At 40.3% G+C, this 21,904-nt stretch overlaps 2 protein-coding genes across 28 annotated transcripts in view; one reads left to right on the top strand and one right to left on the bottom strand.

Moving 5' to 3' along the window:
- The window catches only part of UBE3D (ubiquitin protein ligase E3D), a 273,282-nt gene extending 257,834 nt beyond the window's left edge, over positions 1 to 15,448 (bottom strand). For 4 of the 12 annotated variants that reach the window (XR_008657032.2, XM_055274160.2, XM_055274158.2 and 1 more), the window contains exons 1-3: positions 15,220 to 15,436; positions 7,535 to 7,731; positions 3,880 to 3,970 (exon numbers count right to left, since the gene is read on the bottom strand). Coding sequence is in view for 10 of the 12 variants with exons in the window: in XM_055274160.2 (XP_055130135.1) it covers positions 3,880 to 3,970; positions 7,535 to 7,731; positions 15,220 to 15,296 (365 nt within the window). In the remaining 2 variants the exon portion in view is untranslated. Of the gene's footprint in view, positions 1 to 3,879; positions 3,971 to 7,534; positions 7,732 to 15,219 lie in introns of all 12 variants that reach the window. The other 8 variants (XR_010120439.1, XM_063637833.1, XM_055274161.2 and 5 more) reach the window with 7 other exon arrangements.
- A 1,790-nt stretch (positions 15,449 to 17,238) lies between these two features.
- Positions 17,239 to 21,904, top strand: part of DOP1A (DOP1 leucine zipper like protein A) — a 105,190-nt gene continuing 100,524 nt past the window's right edge. For 6 of the 16 annotated variants that reach the window (XM_063637827.1, XM_055274140.2, XM_055274135.2 and 3 more), the window contains exon 1: positions 17,239 to 17,359. The gene's annotated coding sequence lies outside the window, so the exon portion shown is untranslated. The remainder of the gene's footprint in view (positions 17,360 to 21,904) is intronic. The other 10 variants (XM_063637829.1, XM_063637824.1, XM_063637820.1 and 7 more) reach the window with 3 other exon arrangements.

Raw genomic sequence — 21,904 nt, 5'->3', positions numbered from 1 at the left:
ACATGAAACCCCAAATACAAATGAGGCTCATTGATCAGGGAATTTTCATGTTTCATAGCATTCCAACAGGTTTATCTAATCCAACGTCCTCATTTTACAGATGAGGAAACTGGACCCCAGGAAATTAATGTAACAAGTTCCCAGATAATAAGACTAGCCAGTAAGCAGATCTTAACTCTGTTCCCCTGCTCCTACAGAGGTGCTCCCAATACAGATAAATCAACATATTCCAAGGTACCTTCCTGGGAAATATGTTTATAATTAGTTGATTTCGGGCACATACATGCTCTTTTGAAAACCTTTGGTCTTGTTTTCTATTTAATGAGCACAAAGTTGTCCTTACCACTCACATAAAACAGATAACTGAGGGAGAAATAAGAAGAACACTGGATTTGACATTAACGGTCAACATGAAATCCATGTGCAGTTACTTAAGGAAGCATCTTTTTCCATACAACTCAGTCACAGGGCATGCTACCTAAGAGTTAAAGGTAAGCAAAGCCTTGAGTCATTTACTAAGGATTTCTCTGCATTACTGAAGAGGCATGCATATGCCAGGCACACAGGTGTAACATGAAAAGGTTTTTGGGTAAGCCTTGCTTAAATGAGGCAAAGGCTAAGTCAAGTCCACTGTTTCTCAGAGAGAAAAAGAGAAAGGGAATTCATCTCCCCGGCACATGCAGAGTATGTGAATCACAGTCTTGAAACAAAAAGGTTTGAAACACTAAACTAGGTAATTTGCTAGTTTGCTAATAAGAACAATTTGGAAAAGGAAGTAGAAAGTCTATAAAACCAATTTAAAAGACCTTGTTGAGCATTAACTGTTACATATGTTACATCCTTTAACTCTCTTGTCAAGTTTGGAAAATAGGCCTTATTTGAAGGCTGCATTAGAAGAACCTAAGGTAGTACAAACACAACTTTCCAGCTACTAAGTCATGACGCTGGATTTCAAACCCAGGTCCCATTCTCCTGCTCCTGCCTCCAGGGCCTGCCGATGGTCAGGGTTAGGGAGAGTGAGTGCTGCCCTTTTAGTTCTCAGTTCCATGACTGGAAAAGGGACTGACACAGAAGATACAGTTCCTGAACAGAAAAAATGGGGGCAACAGATAAAAGATTTTTCATATTATCATCCTGTTCCAATGAAACACAAATAACAGCCAATAATGAACCAGCATATCCTTTACTGTAAGCAGAACCTGGAAATATTGTTACACTGATTTAACATGTTCCAACTGTAACTTCTAGGAATCTCTATTGTTGTCTAGGAATGAATGTTTCAGAAACTTCATCTGAGAATTCAACCAAAGCCTAAAATAGACCGAGAGAAGGAAAACACTCTTGGTTTAACTACAGTGTAAACTGAGATCCCCTGAACCTTTCAGGATAAAGTGGGCCTGTCACCGAGTACATGCAGTAACTTCAACCCTTAGGTAATCCAAGCAAAGATGAGGTTCCCTCCTCTGCAAATTTAAAATCACCTCATTTCTTACTCAAGACAGTCACTCTGAGGATCCTCCATTTGTGTAGCCTCTCACTTACACCAGAGTAACTCTGTGCCATCTCATCTACCTGGGACACTGCCAGAAATCAGGAAGCAGGCAAGAGAGGTTAGCAGAAGGCCAAAACAAACATGTCAACGTTTATTCAATTCAACCCAGCAAAAATTGATTGACAGCATACTATTTACAAGGGACAGTGTCTGATGCTGAGGATGATGATGATGATGATAAGAACAGTAATTATAGCAGTAGCTAATACATACTGAATGCTTGCCACGTGCCAGGCACTGTCATCAACACTTAAACACTCCATTCTCCTAGCAACCATATGAGGTAGGTCCTACTGTTAGCCACATTTTTGCAGTAAAAGAATTGAGGCACAGAATGGTTAAGTAACTTGCCCAGAGTCACACAGCTAGTAAATGGCAGGTGCAAACCTAGTTGCTGTAGCTTTTGAGTCTGTACTACTAGACAGACTCAGAAGGGACTACGCTATACTGCACTCTCAAAAGAGTAGGGATAAAGGATACAGGGGACAACAAGATTATCTGCACTCCGAGAGCTTACAGTTTAGTTGTGAAGACAGGCAAATAAACCTTAGAGGAACACCTAAACCAGCCCAGGGTTGAGAGAAGGCTCATAACAGTACCTGTCCTGTCAGCTGAATTCTGAAGTTCAGGTAGGAGCCAACGAGGGGGAGACAGGGTGTGGGGTACATTCCTCCAGGAAAGGAAGTCGCTTTCATAAGGCCCCAGGGTGAAAAAAAAATCATGAAAAGGCTGTGGGGCTGCACAATGATCACCAGAGCTGTGTACAGAATGCCAGTCAATAATGGCATTTTTTCTGGGGGAAGGAGGAATAGGTTGGGGAAAGAGATATGAAACGTGAGGGTGGAGAGGTAAATACAGGTAAACTCATAAAGGTCCTAATGTAGCATGTTTCTGGAATTTATATTGGAGAATTGGGGGGCCATGGAGGGGTTTGAGCAGTAGAGCCTGATGCATTTGAGAACAATTAGTTAGTTGTGCCAAAATAGATCAGATGAGAGGACAAAACTACAGGGAGGCTCAATGCATGAGGAGTTGGCAACAAGTGTAATTAGGTGAGCAAACAGTGGCCTCAACTAAGGCAGAGGCACTGGGATGGAGGAAAGTGGACTTATGTAAGACATGCTGTGAAGAAAGTAGCAAAAGAACTTGGCAACTGACTATAGGGGGAACCCCTTGGAGCAAGCTGACCCACGTTAGAGCATATGACCCAAAGGCTTTGAATGTGGCCCAACACAAATACATAAACTCTCTTAAGACATGAGATTTTTTTGGCAATTTTTTAAAAACTCATCAGCAATTGTTAGTGTTAGTGTATTTTATGCGTAGCCCAAGACAGTTCTTCATCTTTAGTGTGGCTCAGGGAAGCCGAAGGCTTGGACTCCCCTGCCTCCAGAGGGAGGAACTTCTGGCAACAGCAGGTTTCTACCTTGACGACACAGGTAGAAGTACAGCATTACTGAGATAAGGAACACTGGAAGAGAAGCAGGTTTCAGATAGGAAGGATCCATTCACTTATAAGTCTTAGGAACATGGCTCAGGAAACCCATCTAATAAAGAATTCTAAATTCTTTAAATAGTATTAACAATAATTAGGATTTAATCTGTCTCTCCAGCTGATGAATGACTCGTGGCTGAAACTTTAGGAGGAAGGGTTTGTGCACAAGAAACAAGAAGGCTGACATGAGGGACAAAAGAAAAAGAAATTAAAAAGCCTTTGGGACTGTAAAAAAAAAAAAAAACCCCAAAACAACAACAACAACAAAAAAACCAGCAAAGAGTCCTTCCCATCTCAACAGGGCAATCACAGCACATGGCAAGAATAAACGACAAAACTAACCTAATCATTGAGAAAAGGTTAATTTGTGCTCTGTATGCTCTGTTTTAATAAGCAGGAGAAACAGGAAATGGATTTTAGAAAGGCACTGATAAAAACAGTTCAAATAAAAAGTTTTTGTGCAAAAGCTTGTTATGTGGAAAAAATCACTGAATATGGAAAATGTCACTCAGCATCGTGTTGGATGAAACATGTGGCAGGTCTCATGTTTCTTTTCAGGAGGGAGGTGCTTCAGTGATCAGCACACGTTTTCAGCCGAGATAAGCTCTCCTCTCTCAAAGCCAGCATCCTAATGCTCCCCTTTACGTCCCTTAGAGCTAATCACTGTGATTGCTAGCAAGTTTTGTGGCTGATTGTGTTCAAAGTGACATTAAGCTGGCTCTCACTTTAAGGCCATATACTACTCCATTGGCAATTACTTGAAAAATTCTGATAGAAAAAGAGATAACCATTGCCAGGCATAGAATTAATCAGTGTTAAATATATTCCTTACCTGTCTTTTATTATGACTTCACCGCAGGATTGGCAATAAAACGTGCAACATTCTTGGGCTTGCAAGCTTTGATTAAACATTGAAATCAGTTCTAAAGGAAGTCAATGAAATAGCTAATCTTAGAGATTGAAACAAATATATTAACATACTTAAACAGTTCAATAGCCACGATAAATTACCATCCATAAACAGTTTCTGATCCACCCAGAAGTACACATTTAATTAATACTATCTGATGACTCAAGCAGAAGCAAATATTGTGAAGTGTTTTTGAAAACAACAGATTTTGCTAAGCGTTCCAGAGCTAGGTACTGCCCTAGATTACACGTGTAGCATTTGTTAGTTCTCTCATTCTAAAAATACCAACATTAAGGATGAGTGAAAAAGAACTATTTCCTTCTCATGAAGCTAACTACACAGATCTCCAACATTCTCAGCTTTCCTCTGCTGTGTCTCACAATAGTGTTTCATCAGTGTGAACAAATAGAGCTCTTAAACTTGAGTTTAATTTTTGTTTGTTTGTTTGTTTTTTGAGATAGAGTCTTGCTCTGTCACCCAGGCTGGAGTGCAGTGGCGCGATTTCGGCTCACTGCAATCTCCGCCTCCTGGGTTCAGGCAATTCTCTGCCTCGGCCTCCCGAGTAGCAGGGATTATAGGCGCCCGCCACCATGCCCGGCTAGTTTTTGTATTTTTAGTAGAGACGGGGTTTCAACATCTTGGCCAGTCTGGTCTTGCATTCCTGACCTCGTAATCCACCTGCCTTGGCCTCCCAAAGTGCTGGGATTATAGGCGTGAGCCACCGTGCCCAGCCAAATTTGAGTTTAATTTTATTTAAACAAGGTTTATGTCCAACCTAGCATATAACCATATGAACAAACAAAGATCTCAAACTAATGTTTATTGGACACCTCCCTGGGAATGAAATGGCTCCAAAAAGAGTCCAGTTTTCCCAGATCCAAAATCAATTTCTAATGAAAGCTATGGTAAAACGTTGAAAGCGGTGGGGAAAAATATGTATTTCTCACACTATGAGAAAGAGCAGCATAAGGCAGTATGTTCCCTTAGTTTCCATTATTTCTTTTATGAAATAAGAAAACTTTCATTTAAAAGAATCAACTAAAATATGTCTGTAAAAATCTAATTAAAGAAATGAGGTCATATCCATCAGAATCAAGCAATGTGGATTTGGTTTTTGTTTTTCTGTATGTATTTTAAGATTTAAAAAAACTGATGCTAGAAGGTTTATGCCTTGGCAATTAAAAATTAAGGGCTGGCCAGAAATCCCTATAGCACTAAGGTGAAATAAATAGTATTACTCTTTACCTTTGAGCAGATTAAAAGGAGACCTAGGAATCCAAAATATTCTTTCCAGACCCACAAACAAATTTTCAGTGAAACACTACCCTCTGCTGGCCACCCAGCATGATGCACTGGGTCGGGTTTAAAATTCAGTTTCTGATATGGAGGAATCCTGGGAGAGTGTTGCTGCAGGGGATCAATCTAATGCGTGTGCTCTAATAGATTCTACTGTAGCTAGTTCCACATCGAGGGTCACAGTTTGACACTCAAAATAGCAGTATACCAGTATGATGTTTACTATAGTTGTCCTTAAAAGGGTGTTCTTAGCATTGAAAAGTCATCTTTTTAAAAACCCTGAAACACAAACTGAAGGCTAAAACTTTCAAGTCACTTCCTACAAAAGTTTGATTCAAGTTCACACCAGTACATATCTATTCATATTTATTCATTCCACAAATATTTATACACCATCTATTATATGGAAAGCACTCAGGCAATTAAGTGCTGAGGAATCTGTTTTGCATACTCTTTCATGCACTATGGAACAGGCCTTTGATAGTTTTCCTTTTCAGATATTTGAGCAAAATATATTAAAAGTGTAAAGAAATAGGAGACCAATGAACACAAACAATATGCAAATCAGCACATAGCAGTCAATTTATTTTGTCCTACAGTTTAAACAACGTTTGCAGATTTAAATTTTTAAAAATAATTCCAGTTTTGATATTTGTATATTCAGTTACAGAATACAGAAGATGAATGGGCAAAAACGCAGTACTATGTCCCTGGTCATCTCTATTCCTCCATCTCTAAAATTACAGTCCCAGGAAACACTCCACTGTGGCTTTCATGCTTGCCTTTCCCAAATCTCAGGATCCAACACAAAATTCCTGCTGTGGTTACTCTTGTAAAAGAGGTAACGGTTGTGAAGGAGAAGGTGATGACAACACAACATCCAGCCTCCCATGGCCTCTTCCCTGAAACAGCACTTTCTCTGCCCATTATTAGGTGCACTCAGGGAGTCTACTTCCCTGCTCGGTGACCCTAACCTTCTTGCTATGGTTATTCCAACAGGCATTCCTAGTATTTGTCCTACAACATTTAAGTGCCATGACATCTCTTTTCCCTACCCCTTGTTCCTAAAACCAATCCTGCCCAAATCAAACTAGTTATTCATTAACCCAGGACTTGAGCAAAAATTGCTCTCCAGCAAAAAAGAAATGAAACCCTCTCTATCTTCTCTTTCCTCACAAAAGCCAAGAGTAGAGACTCAGGGGAATACTCAACAACTCCTAAATGGCTCTTCCAAACACTCCTCCTGACCCCATCTCCGGGATCCACACAGCTCAGATGAAAGGTTTATTACAGATGAGGCAGCAGCGAAGTGTCAGTGTGCAGCTGAAAGAATTACAATCTTTCTCTGATAATAAACATTACATAAGTCTTTCACAGACTGTTTCCCCCTTTGACATAATTTTAATCCCCCAAAGCATATATTACATATATTGTAATAGATGTAATGGACCAATAATTTTATTCAGTAAATAACCCTGAGGTCTTAGAAAAAGCAAATTTTCTACTGCCTTACCGAATCATTATACCAGTTACAAAATGCTGTAAATATAACAGGCATAGTAAAAGTTAAAATCAAATTAAGTATCAAACTCAATTGCAGGACCTTTTGTGTACTGTTTTCTCTATTTGGAACTGTCCCCACAGGGATACGATTTCCTTATTCAGGACTCAGGTCAAACATCACCTCCTCAGAGTGGCCTTCACTGATCATCCTTCAGCCAACCCTAGTCACTCCCTATCCCATTATTTTGTTTTATATTATCATAACACTTTTCTTACTATTTAAATTGTTTGCTCATTATCTGCTCCCACCAATTAGAATGTAAGCTTCATGAGAGCAGACACCTCCCCTACCTTGTTCACTTCTGTATCCCCAGCACCTAGATTGATGCCTAGCACATAGCACAAACCAAAATATTTCCTGAATGAATAAATTTCCATGTAATGCTTTAAAATCAATCAGGTCTTATACAACTGCCATCTGATTTAATCTTCCCATCCGTGAGCCAGAAAATTTTACAATTAAAGAAACAAGGCAGTGGGTAAATGAGAAATCTCTATACTTTCTGCTCAATTTTGCTGTGGATGGAAAACAAAGGAGGGGAGGGAGGGAGGAAGCCTCAGAAAGGTTAAGTAACATGTTCAATTGCATACAGCCAATAACTGGCAGGGCTGACAAAGACCCCTTCACCTAGGAAAAGTTCAACTTATCAAAGCAAAAATCACCTTTTGTTTATAACAAAAAGGTAAATACAGAAGCAGAAGTGCTAATATTACTCACTTGTGCCTAATTCTGCTTGTGCCTGCAGCCGCAGGTGCAGTCCATCTCCAGCAACAAACTGTAGCCCACGGCAAGAGGAAGGTACAAGCCTGACCTCTGCTGGAAGCTGGATTTCTGTGCAGCTTTCAGGGATTTTCATCTGGAGTGAAGATGGCATTATGGAAATATTCATGGGCATACCTCCTTCTTTTGGTTCTCTGGTAATTAAAAACAAAACCCAAACAAATTATTTCTCACAATGAAAACCACATGATGAAAGAAACAAAAATGGCCAAGGATCTCTCTTCCTCTTCAATAGGGGCTCTAAAGTCACTGCCCCAGAAAAACAGCAGCAAGCAGATCATAAAGGAAAGCAACCTACACCAGATTTAGATCTGGTCAGAGTGCCCTTCACCGTCACCATAATATGCAAGTCCTGGGACAGATTTTTGGTTCTTCCTTCTGAGAAGAGCGCTAAAATAATGTTTTATAGTAAATCAGAGCAAAGTACTGTTATTTCATATACAAAATTTTAATAAAGAGACCAAGATTCAGTGAAACGATACAAGACAAAAACTTGTCAATTTTAAGAATAAAAAGAATTAATGAAGAAAATGATATAGTGATGTATGAATATCAGGTGTGAAAGGACTTACTAACCCAATTCACAGCAAACACAAATTACTCAGTATAGGCAATAAAGAGTAAAACACAATCCCTGTCAAAAGCCCCCAGGTATCAAAAGTATAGAGGGGATAAAGGCATCTATGGAAACGACCCTCCTCTGAAACTGCAATAGGCTTAGCACTGCAACAGAGGTACAAAGTACCATGGCTCCCTCTTAAGTGCAGACAGCAGGTCATCCACATGGTGTCAACTAAGTGCAGACAGCAAGCCATTTGCTTGAGTATCATCCGAGTACAGAGGGCAGACCGTGTGTTCAGGTGTGAATCTTGGTTAGGCCTTAGAAATACACCTTAGAAAATCTTACAGCTACTTTCTGGCTAGTTCCTTTTCAAAGCATATGGATCTGCACTTAGTTAGCAATAACGAATATTAAGCACCTGAGTTTTTTGCAGGGATGACAGCTTCAAACCCGAGTCAAAAGTTCAATTTCAAGAAATGGTGTTTAAGAAATAATGATCCTCTAAAACAAGGGTCAGCAACTTTTTTTCTGTGAAAGACCAGATAGTAAATATTTTAGGCTTTATGAGCCATGTATGGTCTCAAAGTAGAATACATATTCTACTTTTTATTTTTTAAAAAACAACCCTTAAAAAATGTAAAATCAGCAGGTCGAGGTGGCTCACTCCTCTAATCCTAGCGCTTTGGGAGGTCGAGGTGGGAGGATGGTTTGAGCCAAGAAGTTTGAGACCAGCCTGGGCAACATAGCAAGGCTCTGGCTCTACAAAAAAAAAAAATTTAAATTAGCCGGGTATAGTGGCATGCACCTATAGTCCTAGCCACTCAGGAGGCTGAGATGGGGAGGATCACTTGAGCCCAGGAGGCTGCATGAGCCATGATCACGCCACTGCATGCCAGCCTGGGTGACAGATCAAGAACCTGTCTAAAAGAAAAAAAGATAGGGAAGAAAAATCCAACTCTTAGCTCACAGGCTGTACCAAAACAGGCTGCAGGTAGGATTTGGCCAATGGGCCATAGTTCTCTGACCACTGCTTTAAAGATAACACAATGTCCGTTTGCTACCTCAATGACTTTCAAACTAGACTGTGTAGAGTTGACACTTCCAAGTGCCGCAAGGGATACCACTGGGTTCCTAAGTCCCCATTGCCACCCCATCTCTGGCTTATCACATTTCTTCCCAGTCCCAAAAACTTTAGTCATTTTATAGGGCCAAGCAAGAGAAGCATCAGTGCAAGGGTGGTGACACAGTGGCCCAGCATGGATTTGAGAAACCAAGCAGGCTGTGGAGGGCATCCACCAGGAGGACCACTCAGCAGGGGTGTCAGATCCCAAGACAGGTGGGGAGGAAATCTGAACAGGAGGTGAGGCCAGCTCAGGATGGGGTTTCAGAGCCTGTCTTAGCTCAGCTGCTATAACAAAATACCATAGATGGGTGGCTTCAACAACAGACATGGCAGAGAAAGGAAGTTCAGTGCCTCTTACTCTTCATATAAGGACACTAATCTCATCGGGGGACCCCACCCTCAAGACTTCATCTAAATCTAACTACCTCCCAAAGCCCCATCTCCTAATACCATCACTTTGGGGGTTAGGGCTTCAACATGTACATTTTGAGGGGACACAAACATTCAGTCCATAACAGGGTCCAAGCAGGTGAGGAGAGTGTCAACAATGAGCAGGGGGAGGTGGTAAAGGATGCCAGCAGACTATTAATTACATAGAGGGAGACTGACAAAATAAATAAATGCCACTAGGACAATGAGGGCCATGATTCTCAATGTGGGAGAATGGAGTTACAAAAAGAGAAAGGGAGGAAACCAGAATAGACTCTATGGTGGTGGGGCAGAATTAGAAATACCTGTGTGAAGTCATGGTTTTCAATGTTTACAAATAGATACAGTAATATAGATAGTTGTAAATGCATGTATGTACATAGGTATGTAGGCACAACCATACATAGACATCATATATAAATCATACACACATACCCTAGTTCTGGGAGAAGCGACATCCAACAGTGATGAGTACACTTAGTGCCCAGATCTTGGTTTGTAAAGGCCATTTTCTACTTTAAAAAATGAAATGAACAAACCAAAAACAAAGTTCCTTAGTAAAATGACTACATCCAGGGCTGTACCAGAGAAAGAATGAAATAAGCCTGGAACATGTTGCTGGAACATGAAGAAATCAAAGAATGACAGGGACCTACCAAAAAAGACGCAGAAACCATCCAGAAAGGACTTCCTTGGCCACATCTGTTATATGAGCAAAAAAGTAGCCCACTGAATAAAATAAACAATAAAACCCACTGAGTAACCCACAGTAAGAATCATGTATCCTTACTGACATACACAAATGAATTAAAATAAAAACTCTGATGAGGAACAGGGTATTTACATAATCTCAGAATACCTCTCCAATTACTGATTATGAAGAGAAAAAGAGTAACTTGAAGGTAGAGAAGCATGGCAGACACTATCTTACTGAAGTGCTCAAAGTTAACATAACCAATTTGATGGAACAAAGCAAAATCATGTGCCACCTGACAGGAAGCGTCACTTCTGTTATATTCCTGCCAAAGATGCAAAATCTGAATCTTGTCTTGAAGAAACATAAGACAAATCCAAACGGAAGGATATTCTACAAAATGATTGTACTATCATCTTGCAAAGTGTCAGGACCATGAAAGTCAATGGAAAATGAGGAACTCTTCTAGATTGAAACAGACAGAGGAAGCATAACAGTGAAATGCAATGCCTTATTCTGAACTGGATTCTTCTGTTATTAGGGATATTATGTAGACAACTGGCAAAACATGAATGATGTAAGATGGTAGCAACACATTTCCCAGTTGTGAGGGTTGGATGATGGTTCTTTAGGAGAATGTCCTACTTTAAGACTAAGTTTTATTGACATAGTTCATACAGTAATTTCATACTTGAGGCTTTCTTCACCATTGACTTGTATTCTGTCAGGTATCACACCTGCTTAAAACTATCCAATGACTTCATCTCTCACTCTAACTACAAGCTAAAGTCCTTTCGATGGTCCATAAGGCACAGTGGTATGGCAGGCCCTGCTGCTACAAGCTTTGGAGAACCTGTTGTTAAACTTCTAAGAGTTCTGCAAAGCAGGTCAACTCACCTCACCCAGTTGGTAGGCTGAAGGTCATACGTGGTGAAACTATTCACACTAAAGAAATCAACAAATGCTTCAAATCAAGACCTTAGTTTGTCTTTTTGTTTTATTTTCATGGAGAGTAGGTTATTAAACATGCACCAGCACACCGCCATAAGATCTTTTACTATGTGTTCCCCGAACTCACCCGCACCTCTCTGAACTAGGCGCCCTTTCATACTCACTTTCTCTCAAAGGGAAATTGTCTCCCACCAGGTGTGGCAGTTCTACACCTCACCGCTTATAGTTTAATACTCAAATGTTACTTTCCCATTTGAAATAAAAGATTGTAACTTTTTTCTCCCCATTCCTTTTTTAATTTTTTCTCCACTTCTATCAAATATATATTTATTTTGTATATTCTCTGTCGCCTCTTCTCTACTGCCACCATTAGACCCTAAGCTCAACAAAGGCAGGTGTTTTTGTCTTTGCTGTTGTTACTGTTCATGGCTGTATTATCAGCACTTAGAATTTGAATTGTTGGCACTAGAGTAAGAACACAATAAACATCTGTGGATTGAACAAATGAATGGCCAAATTTTATCCCAAAATGCTAAGATATCTTAATATAAATAAATCTTTACATCTGTGAATGTAAACTGAGGAAGCCAGACTCTTTTTAACAACCCACTATGGCAGGAATTAATCCATTCCTGAGAGAGAACTCACCCACCCACCTCCATGGGAGGGCATTAATCTATTCAAGAAGAATCTGCCCTCAGGAACCACGCACCTCCCACTAGGCCCTATGTCTCAACACTGCCACATTGGGGATCAACGTGACAAAACATAGGAACAAAACACATCCAAACCATAGCAATTAGGAACAAGAACACCAATATTTAACTATAAAATATACTAAACATTTTAATTAAAACATACAGATCATCAGAACGGATTTAAAATCACCCAACTATATATTTCTAAAAATAGCATACAGTTTTATGCTATTTTTAGGGAAATACAGTATTTTTACAGTTTTTTGCTTTATACAGAAAGACATAAGAAAAGTTAAAAAGGTAGAAAAGACACACTATGCAAACAGTATAGTCAACTGATTTCTCATGAAGATACTGAGTTATTTTAATGGGAGAAATGATGGCCTTTTCAACTGATGGTGATAGAATAAATGAATATCGTTATACCAAAAAAAGAACTTTGATCCCTACTTCACTGCAAACACAAAAATGAATTCAACATGATCACAGATCAAAATGTAAAAGCTAAAACGATATAACTCCTAGAAAATAAACCTGCCAAAACATCATCACAGCCTTAAGGCAGGCAAAGATTTAAGACACCCAAAAAACTAACCCTTAAAGAATAAAGAAACGATAGAGTGGACTTCATTAAAATTAAAATTTCTGTTCATCAAAGGACACTATCAAAAAAACGAGGCAGGGCATGGTGGCTCATACCTGTAATCCCAGCACTTTGGGAGTCCAAAGTGGGAGGATCGCTTGAGTCCAGGAGTTCAAGACCAGCCTGGGCAATATGGTGAAACCTAATCTCTACTAAAAAAATATAAAAATTAGCTGGGCATGGTGGCATGCACTTGTATCCCAGCTACTCCAGAGGCTGAGGTGGGAGGACTGCTTGAGCCCAGGAGGTTGAGGCTGCAATGATCACACCACTGCACTGTAGCCTGGGCAGTAGAGTGAGACGCTGTCTTAAAAAAAAAAAAAAAAAAATGAAAAGGTAAGTCACAGATAAGAATAGTCATATATTCACAAGGCATTTATATGAGAAAAAAGCTCTTGTTTTGAGACTGTATAAAGAGCTCTCAATTAAACAAGACAATCTGATTATGGGCAAAAAAAAATTAGCAAATACTTTTAAAAAGAACATATATGAATTGCTAAAAAGCAAGTGAAAAGGCACTCAACATTATTAGTCATCGGTAAAATGAAAATTAAAACCACAAGATACTATTTTACACACACTAGAATGGTTCAAACTAAAAGGACTGACAATACTAAATGTAAGTCAAAATGTAAAGCAGTTGAAACTCATTTTTTTTCTGGTTGAACGTGTAAACTGGTACAACCACTTTGGAGAACTGTTTGGTAATTTCTCACAAAGCAACACACACATCTATCCTATGACCCAGAAATTCCACTCTAAGGTACTTACCTAAAAAGAAATGAAAATGTATGTCCAAAAAAAGATTTACACAACAGTGTTATGACAGCTATATTCACAATAAGCAAACTCCAGAAACAAGAAAAACATCCAGCAATAGGAGAACAGATAAATGAATTGTGGTATATTCATACAATGGAAAACTCAGCAAGAAAAAGGAATGGATTACTGATACATGCAGCCACATAGATGGAACATGAATCTCAAAAATATTACGGAAGGAATGCAGCCAGAAACAAAAAGGTATATATTGTATTAATCCATTTATAAGTAGTTCAAGAAATGGCAAAACTAAGTCCAGGAAAGTTAGGTTTCTTTTTTTTCTTTTTTCTTTTTTGAGACGGAGTCTCTTTCTGTCGCCAGGCTGAAGCGCAGTGGCGCGATCTCAGCTCACTGCAACCTCCGCCTCCCAGGTTCACTCCATTCTCCTGCCTCAGCCTCCTGAGTAGCTGGGACTGACGAAAGGCGCGCGCCACCACACCCAGCTAATTTTTGTATTTTTAATAGAGACAGGGTTTCACCATGTTGGCCAGGATGGTCTCGATCTCTTGACCTCGTGATCCGCCCGCCTCAGCCTCCCAATGTGCTGGGATTACAGGCATGAGCCACCGGGGTACCTTGCCTAAACAAAGGAGGGTAGTCCAAGGGAACTGTGAAAGGCCCCTGCATGAGAGGAAGGGAGGGTTTGTTGTGTGTGTGTGGTTTTTGTTTTATTTTGATAGGGTTTGGGTTCCTAATTACTCTACAAGGTGCACCAGAATTGGAGATATTTGTCCAAATTCATAATTTTTGAAAGAGAAAAAGAAATACATTCAGAGTACTATTATTCCCATTTCAAGACTGAAGAAATTCAGATTAAATTATTCTAATTTTGTGAGGAAGCTAGCATTTGAACTCAGTTCTCATGCCATATTCAAAATTGCCACACCAGATATCTGGCAGATTTAGGGAAGAGGAAAAAACTAAGCATCAATCTACCTGTGGCACTGTGTAATACCATTCTCAGGATTTTAACATCTAACTTACTCTCTTTGAAACAGCGATCACAAAGGAATAGACAAGGGGACCACAAATCATTAAAACTGCTGTCAAACAAAATAGAGAACATTTTCCCTAAAAGTTACTTGTTTGTGTAGCGAATAACAAGTTTGACGTTCTCACTGGAACGCAGAATATGAATAAATGAACGACTTCCAGTAAGAAGTCTGCAACCTTTCTTAGCGGTTCACTAAACTCACGTTTATTGAATGATTGTGTGGTTTCTCTGCAAAGAGCAGTTTTGGAGGAAAAGACCCGAGGTTATTTACAAAACAAGAAGCTCACACATAGGAACTGATCCAGTAAGGAGGATCCCGAAGAGAGACAGACAAATCACTTTTTGCATTGTTTTGTTGGAAACGCCGGGCACTGCCAACAGTGTTTTACATCACTGTTCCTCAAATTTTAATGTGCATTTGATTCCTGGAAATCTTGTTAAAATATAAGTTCTGATTCCATAAGTCTGGTGTGGAGCTGAGACCCTGAATTTCTAAAAAGCTCCCCAAAGATACCCACACTGTCAGTAGGGGTGGGAGTGGCGGAGGCGACTACAGAGGAAAGCTTCACTTTGAGTGATGGAGAGACTCTACGCAACTGGAAAGAAGAAACTCAAAATCCCTCGTACAGAGAGAGACTCACCAGCCCCCGACCCCTGGGCAGCAGTAAAGCGAGCTGGGCACTGCGCCTAGAATCCCAGTTCTTACCCCAGGATCAGCAGCGCGCTCTGCAGCTGTCCCCGCACCTCCAGAAACACGCGCGTCTCCGCCGCAGTAGCCGCCATGGCGGGCGTCCAATCCCGGACCGCACCAACCTGGAGGTTCCGAAGGGCCCCGGTCAACAAGACCAGGAGACGTTCCACGTGCGGACCAACCAGCAGCGGCCCCTGCGGCGGCGCAGGCGCCAGTGCCAGATCGCAGGGCTGGCGCCGCCTACCAGCTCACAGCGCCACCTGCCGGCCGGAGAGTGCACCACCGAGAAGGCGCGTGACCCCTGAGGCCGGGGCGGGGCGCGCATTTTCAAAACTAGGCTTCGGCCCAGAGTGCTGAAAAAGGTGGGCGGCGAGAGGCTAGCTATCGTCCCACTCTGCTTCTTGTGAGCGTGACTTGGCGCGTTAGCATCCCCGGAAATGACCATAAAAATCAGACCCAGGGTTCACACCTTTGGCTAGCTCGAAGGGAGGGAGATGATGGAGGCAGGTGTTACGGGTGGGCTTTGTCCCCAGGAGATCCAAGAACAGAATTCCCGGCCCCAAACCCACTTTATCTTGGTCTCTTTATGAGCAAGCGTCGTTTGTTAGCCTCCGTCTAAAGCAACAAAATTTTCAAGAATTGACTTGCCATTGCTTCTCAACTTAGACAGGATAGCTCCAAAATTGAAACAGGTGCAAAAATATAAGGAAATTCTTTGTTACCTAATGCAAAAGAGTGTGGCTGAAGTCTATCACGACTAACCATTTTCTAGGGGGTAAAAAAGGAAGATGAGAATGATTACGTATGTACAGCTCCACTATTCACTTTCACAAAAGTAAAAACTAAGAGAAGCTGGAGAAGTTTCTACTAGAAGATAGTTTTGAAAAGTTTGACACAGTAAAGAACCTGGTATAATGTAAATACTTATAATGAAGAACTATTAAAATATAAGACCAGGGTAGAATTACAATAGGGCTTCTTAAAAATAAGGAGCTGCTTTTATTTATTTATTTATTTTGGAGTCTCACTCTGTCGCCAAGGCTGGAGTGCAGTGGCGCGATCTCGGCTCACTGCAACCTCCGCCTCCAGGGTTCAAGCGATTCTCCTGCTTCAGCCTCCCGAGTAGCTGGGATTGCAGGCGCGCCCGCCACTATGCCTGGCTAATTTTTCTATTTTTGGTAGATCTGCCCACCTTGGCCTCCCCAAGTGCTGGGATTACAGGTGTGAGCCACCATGCCCGGCCTAAACCATAAATAAATTCTAAATAAATAAATCCTGTCATATATTTTAAGATAATAGCTTAAGACAATTTTTCGAAAATCAGTATTTGGGGTGATTAAAGTTTATTATGTTGATGCACAAATTATTATACCTATCACAATAATTTGAAGTCATAGATGGAAGCAACAACCCACTTAAAAAAATAAAATTTACTATTATTTGGTCTCAAATAATTCATCTATTTGAAGGATGATGATTTCAACTCTTCATATCTTCCACCTTTAATACCCGAGGCTATTGAATGGTTAAATATTGACACATTATATTGAAATACACAACTTCCTTAGCACAGCTTACTCTTTATAATTGTTTTGTCAGTTTAAAAGATTGTTACATATTTAGTTACGTATTTGTAAAAACTTTCATTTTTTTACCCTATGGTGTTGGCAAAACGGTGCAATTTACCTTGGAGTAACTAGATATGATTGATAGAGCTCTAGACTCAAAATAGTTCCAAATCTGACACCAACTATTTGTCTCCTAACTTCACAAGTCTCCTAACCTCGCTGGGACGCAGGTTACTCATATGAAATATTGAGAAACTATTCAAATAATATTTAAAAGCTGTTTTCAGTTCCTATTATCTCTTCAAATGAAAACATCTGCTAACCTCCTTTCTAGCCACTCCTGAAATTGGTAGCCATGGCCGCTTCCCGAGACAGTCCACTTGAGGGCGCTGTGGCAACAGCTAGCGCCGGAAGGCAGGAAGCCGACCGGGGGCGGGGATCGAAGACCTCAGACGTCGACGCCGGCGAGGGCGCGAGCGCGGTGCACTCTGGGAGCTGTCACTAGGCCCTTTGGCTCCCGGTCTCGGTGTAGCTGCCGTGGTTGCCAGGAGAGCTGCGCCGGCGAGGAGCGGCCGAGCCAGCAGCAGGTAAAAGCGTCCCCGCCCCCAGTGCGGTCGCCAGGCTGGTCGCCGGCTCCGAGCATCCTTCTCGGCCCAACTAGGTCCTGAGCCGCGGGGACGCCTTGCGAGTCTGACTGCTGTGGCGTCGGGGGTGTTGCCGCTCCGGCCCCGCCAGGAGCCGCGAAGCTGGTCGGCCGCCCTCTGGTTTCCGGGGAGTCGGGAGCTGCGCGGGGACTGGAGGGCCAGGGCTGGGGCCTGGGCCTGGGCCGGGCAGAGCCACGAGAGCGGCCCCAGGTGAGGGAGGCCGGAGGCGGGGCAGGTCCCGAGCCTCCCCTGCTGGGTCGGAGCAGTGCGCAAGGCTGGGGCAGAGGTCGCACCTGTGCGATGGAGGCGCGCGGAGTACCCTCTTGGTTGGAGGAATCGAGGCGTTGTGCCTTCTCCTCGGCTGGTGGGTTCTTTTAGCATTGAGAAGACACGTAGGCCCGCCAAGGTTCATGTTCTCCAGGGGGCTTAGAAAGGAGTACCGAAGTTTATTAAGAGGAAGTCAGAAGAGTCAAACGGGAGTTGTTAACAATTATCACCTTTGATTCCCAAGCCTTTTAAAGTTGCAACATAACAATAGTCACTTGTTCGGGCCTCCTCCATTCTTGTACCCTGAAGGGGCGGGGAATGGCACACAACTATTTTTCTTAAGCTGAGTAAATTGTGTTTGAACATTTTTACACTATCTTAGAGTTCTGTGGCGTTTGAGAAATGTAAAGATTGGGAAAATGCCTTCGACTCCAGCTAAAGCAGTCAAAAAAATGATAATTACCAAAAATGTAGGAAACGGTTTGCCTGACAAATAGGCCCTGAACTGTAGGGAGAGAAAAATCTGTTTTGATGTTGCTGGCCATTGTCTATGCAGACGTAAGTTCTCACATTTTAATTTTGTTTGTGGGTATTAATATGGTCTACAGTGAATAACATACGTCGGCATTATGTGCTAAGTAACTCGCAACCTGATAGATAACACAGTGATTTAGGTGGGCCGACTGAAGTTATGAGTAAACTAAAACCACGAGTAGTCTAAATGCTTTATTTTAGTGATTACTTTCGGCCACAACTGATAACTAAATCATTCTCTATAATTGTTAAGCAGTAGCAAATCTCCAGGTGGGCTTGATTATTAGGGACCTAGTGCTGAAAGAACTAAAAACGCCTGATTTAATACACAAACCAGAAAATGTGACACCATAACCCAAATCTTACATGTAAGTGTTGTCAGTTAAATGTTTGTTTACATTCAAAGAAGTCCTATTTTGTAGTTAAAGTAATGGAGTGAGCTCTGGCCTGGGAATGAAGAGATTAGATTCAAGTCCTTTAATCTGCTACTAACCAGGTGTGATCTCCAGGCTTCGGTTTTGTCATTGTTTAAGGAAATTTGAAAAGACCAGGGTTTTCCAAACTGATGTTTCCCCCAGAACAGTGTTCTAAAGCCATTTAATAGGCTTACTTCCCCCAAAGCAGTGTTCGATGGCAAATAATTTGGGAGCACACTAGGTTAAACTAAGTTTAACTTTTTTGCTTATAAAGGTAGGACTCTTCAAAACCTTTACTGTTATGCTGATACATGTAAATCTCCAGAAGGTTATCCTAGCGTTCCCAAATTTACCTGATCTATTTTCTCATGGCCAGTTGGTTAACAACTCTTAGAATATAATCACATAGAATATAAATTTAAAAACTGCTGTATTTAAGCTGAGTCCTCTTCAACTGTAAAGGTCCATGCATTCGGCATATTTTTTGGCTGTCATTTTAAGCTTTTTGGAGCATGAAGATGTAGTGGCAACTCGTATGAAAAAATTATATTTTTCTTAGTAAAATATTAATGATACACTTAAGTTCCCATGAGTCTTAATGTTTTAGTTATTGGCAGAAGAGTTATCTTATTCTTTCTGCTTTTTTGACTTTTTTAAACCATAATTCATGTTTTGAATTTGATGGTGGAGTGTAGTTATTGATTTTATTCAAAATGGCATTTTAAAGTTCCAACAAGTGAAGACTTGTTGATAATGGCATCACTTTTGCTATGATGATTTCTCCTTATAGTCATGAATTCCTAAAATGAAATTGTGGTAGAACCCACCCAAAATGTGCTTACTGTGTAATAACTACCTATTTTAAGAGCTTATATCATGGAAAAGAGCTAAAGGCTAAAACACAAATTCTGAGACAGTTATTTCTAAATTGCTTTACAAACAGGATGTGTGCTGAGCACAATCTTAAACTGTTTTGCTAAAGTCTATTAAATGTCACTTGTACACCACCAGTGTGGATATTCTGTTCATTCTTTGTTACTTTCTTAGAGTGAATGCTGTTAATGCACAGTTTTGCTTGGGGATAGGAGAGGTGGGAATAGAACATGTAATTTTAATAGAGAAGCATTAATTCAGGTAAATTATCTCCCTGGAATAAAACTATTAAGTAGAAATGTAAAGCTAATATTTTTTGTGTAATAGCCAACAGTTTTTATTGAGAAGTATATGAAAATAAGATCCCCTTGTCTTTAACTGGAGGTTTCCCTTTTTCCTTTATTGTATTTACTTCCTCCTCTCCAAGCTATCCAAGCCTGAAATCTCAGTGACCTTTCATTGCATTGGTCAATGATATGGTATCAAATTTATTAAGGGAAAATTTATATGCACTAATGTACATTATTTAAGTGTACATTTCAATAAGTTTTAGTAGATATATATGCATCCATGTAACTACCACCACAATCAAGATTTGGAAGATGCCACCACTCAGGCACATATTGTTATACTTTTACTCTCTGAGAATGTTCTCCTGTTTGTGAGTGTCTAAATTATACCTATCTTTTAAGACCTAGCTCAAATGCCACCCTGTGAACCTTTTTTTGATTACCTCATTTTGAATCAATTTCCTCCTTTTCTGACTTTCCTATTCACATTTTTCTTTAATCATTCTTCTCCGTTCTTTGTGGTGGCCAACCCAGTGGCGAACGTATAGCAGGCACTTATTTGTTGACCAAATGGATTAATGCAATATTTCCTAAACTTCAGTCATTGTGATATCATCTTCAAAATTTTGGCCATATCTTCCTGTTTGGCATACTTCCTGTTTACTTATTAATATTTCTTTATATCAATGTGATTATTAAAGTAATATTTTAAAGGAAACTTGGAATAACTATGTGTAAAAAGCAGGTGGCACTTGCCATAAACAGAAGGTGGACGTATACGTAAAAATAATGAAAATCAAAGTGCTCTTAATTTCTAGCTAGAAACTGTTGCCTGCAGGAGGCTCTAAGCCTAAAACTTGCCCTTTGTTTAAAAGTGAGATTGGCAAGAATTTCAGTGGTGTTAACATCTTGGCACCAAACTGAAACTTTCTTGATGCAGTCAGAGGAACTGAAAGAGAATGAAGAGCAAATAACCTCATCTTTTTTTTTTTTTTTTTTTTTTTTGAAATGGAGTCTCACTCTGTCACCCAGGCTGGAGTGCAGTGGAGTGATCTCAGCTCACTGCAACCTCCGCCTCCCGGATTCAAGCTATTCTTCTGCCTCAGCCTCCTGATTAGCTGGGATTACAGGCACCCACCATCACACCAGGCTAATTTTTGTATTTTTAGTAGAGACAGGGTTTCGCCATGTTGGTCAGGCTGGTCTCAAACTCCTGACCTCAGGTTATCCGCCTCGCCTCTGCCTCTCAAAATGCTGGGATTACAGGCATGAGCCACTGTGTCTGGCCCCTCCTCATTTAATTCAGTGTCACTTAGCTCTGCCCTCAAATCTAATAAAATCATCCCACATCTCTCCATTTGGTGGCCCAAATTTTGTAGATAGTAAGTTAATCAGTGCTTGAAAATTCCTTAGAATTTTATCTGTGCAATAATTGAGAAACAAAGCCTTAATTGTAAATTAAAAAGTGTACTACAGTTACCTTAAAAAATATAGTAAAAAAAGTTACTTTAAAAATAGTACAAAGATAATATTCTTGAATCAGATATGTCTTTATTTTTTCAAAAATGTTCTGAATGTTACTGATGTTACATCTTACTAGGGTACATTAGCCTTAAGATAAACATTTGAATCTAAAATCTAAATCTGAAAACAAGTGGGAACCTGTTATATGACAAAGTGATGACTGTTGATTCAGGAGTGATGAAATGTTAATATAATGTTTATCTGGCAAAGCTCCTGTATGAGTAGATGAGGTAATAAAGTTGAAATAATCTCCTATCTCCTTTAGTTTTTTCTCTCATCACTTAAGTTTTATATAGCTATATTTTAATATTTTAATCCTGCCAAAGACATTTCTAGACTTTTTCCTTCTGAGATGACACCTTCTACTCTCCTGTGGCAGGAGTTTCGTATGAACAGACTGGAAAATAAATTCCGTGCTCTTATTTTGTAAAATACATCTTGTATTTAAAGTTGCTGTAGTTACTTACAGGCATATATCCATATTATGATCCTAAAGTTTGCTGTTATTTCGTGTTCATGAACAAAGAGCTTGGGTAAATAGACCCTTTCATTTGGTGGTGTTTTCAAAAAAAAAAAAAAAATTA

Source organism: Symphalangus syndactylus, chromosome 4, assembly GCF_028878055.3.
Source record: "Symphalangus syndactylus isolate Jambi chromosome 4, NHGRI_mSymSyn1-v2.1_pri, whole genome shotgun sequence".
Taxonomy (NCBI): Eukaryota; Metazoa; Chordata; class Mammalia; order Primates; family Hylobatidae; genus Symphalangus; species Symphalangus syndactylus.
This window is presented reverse-complemented; position numbering and strand designations above follow the sequence as displayed.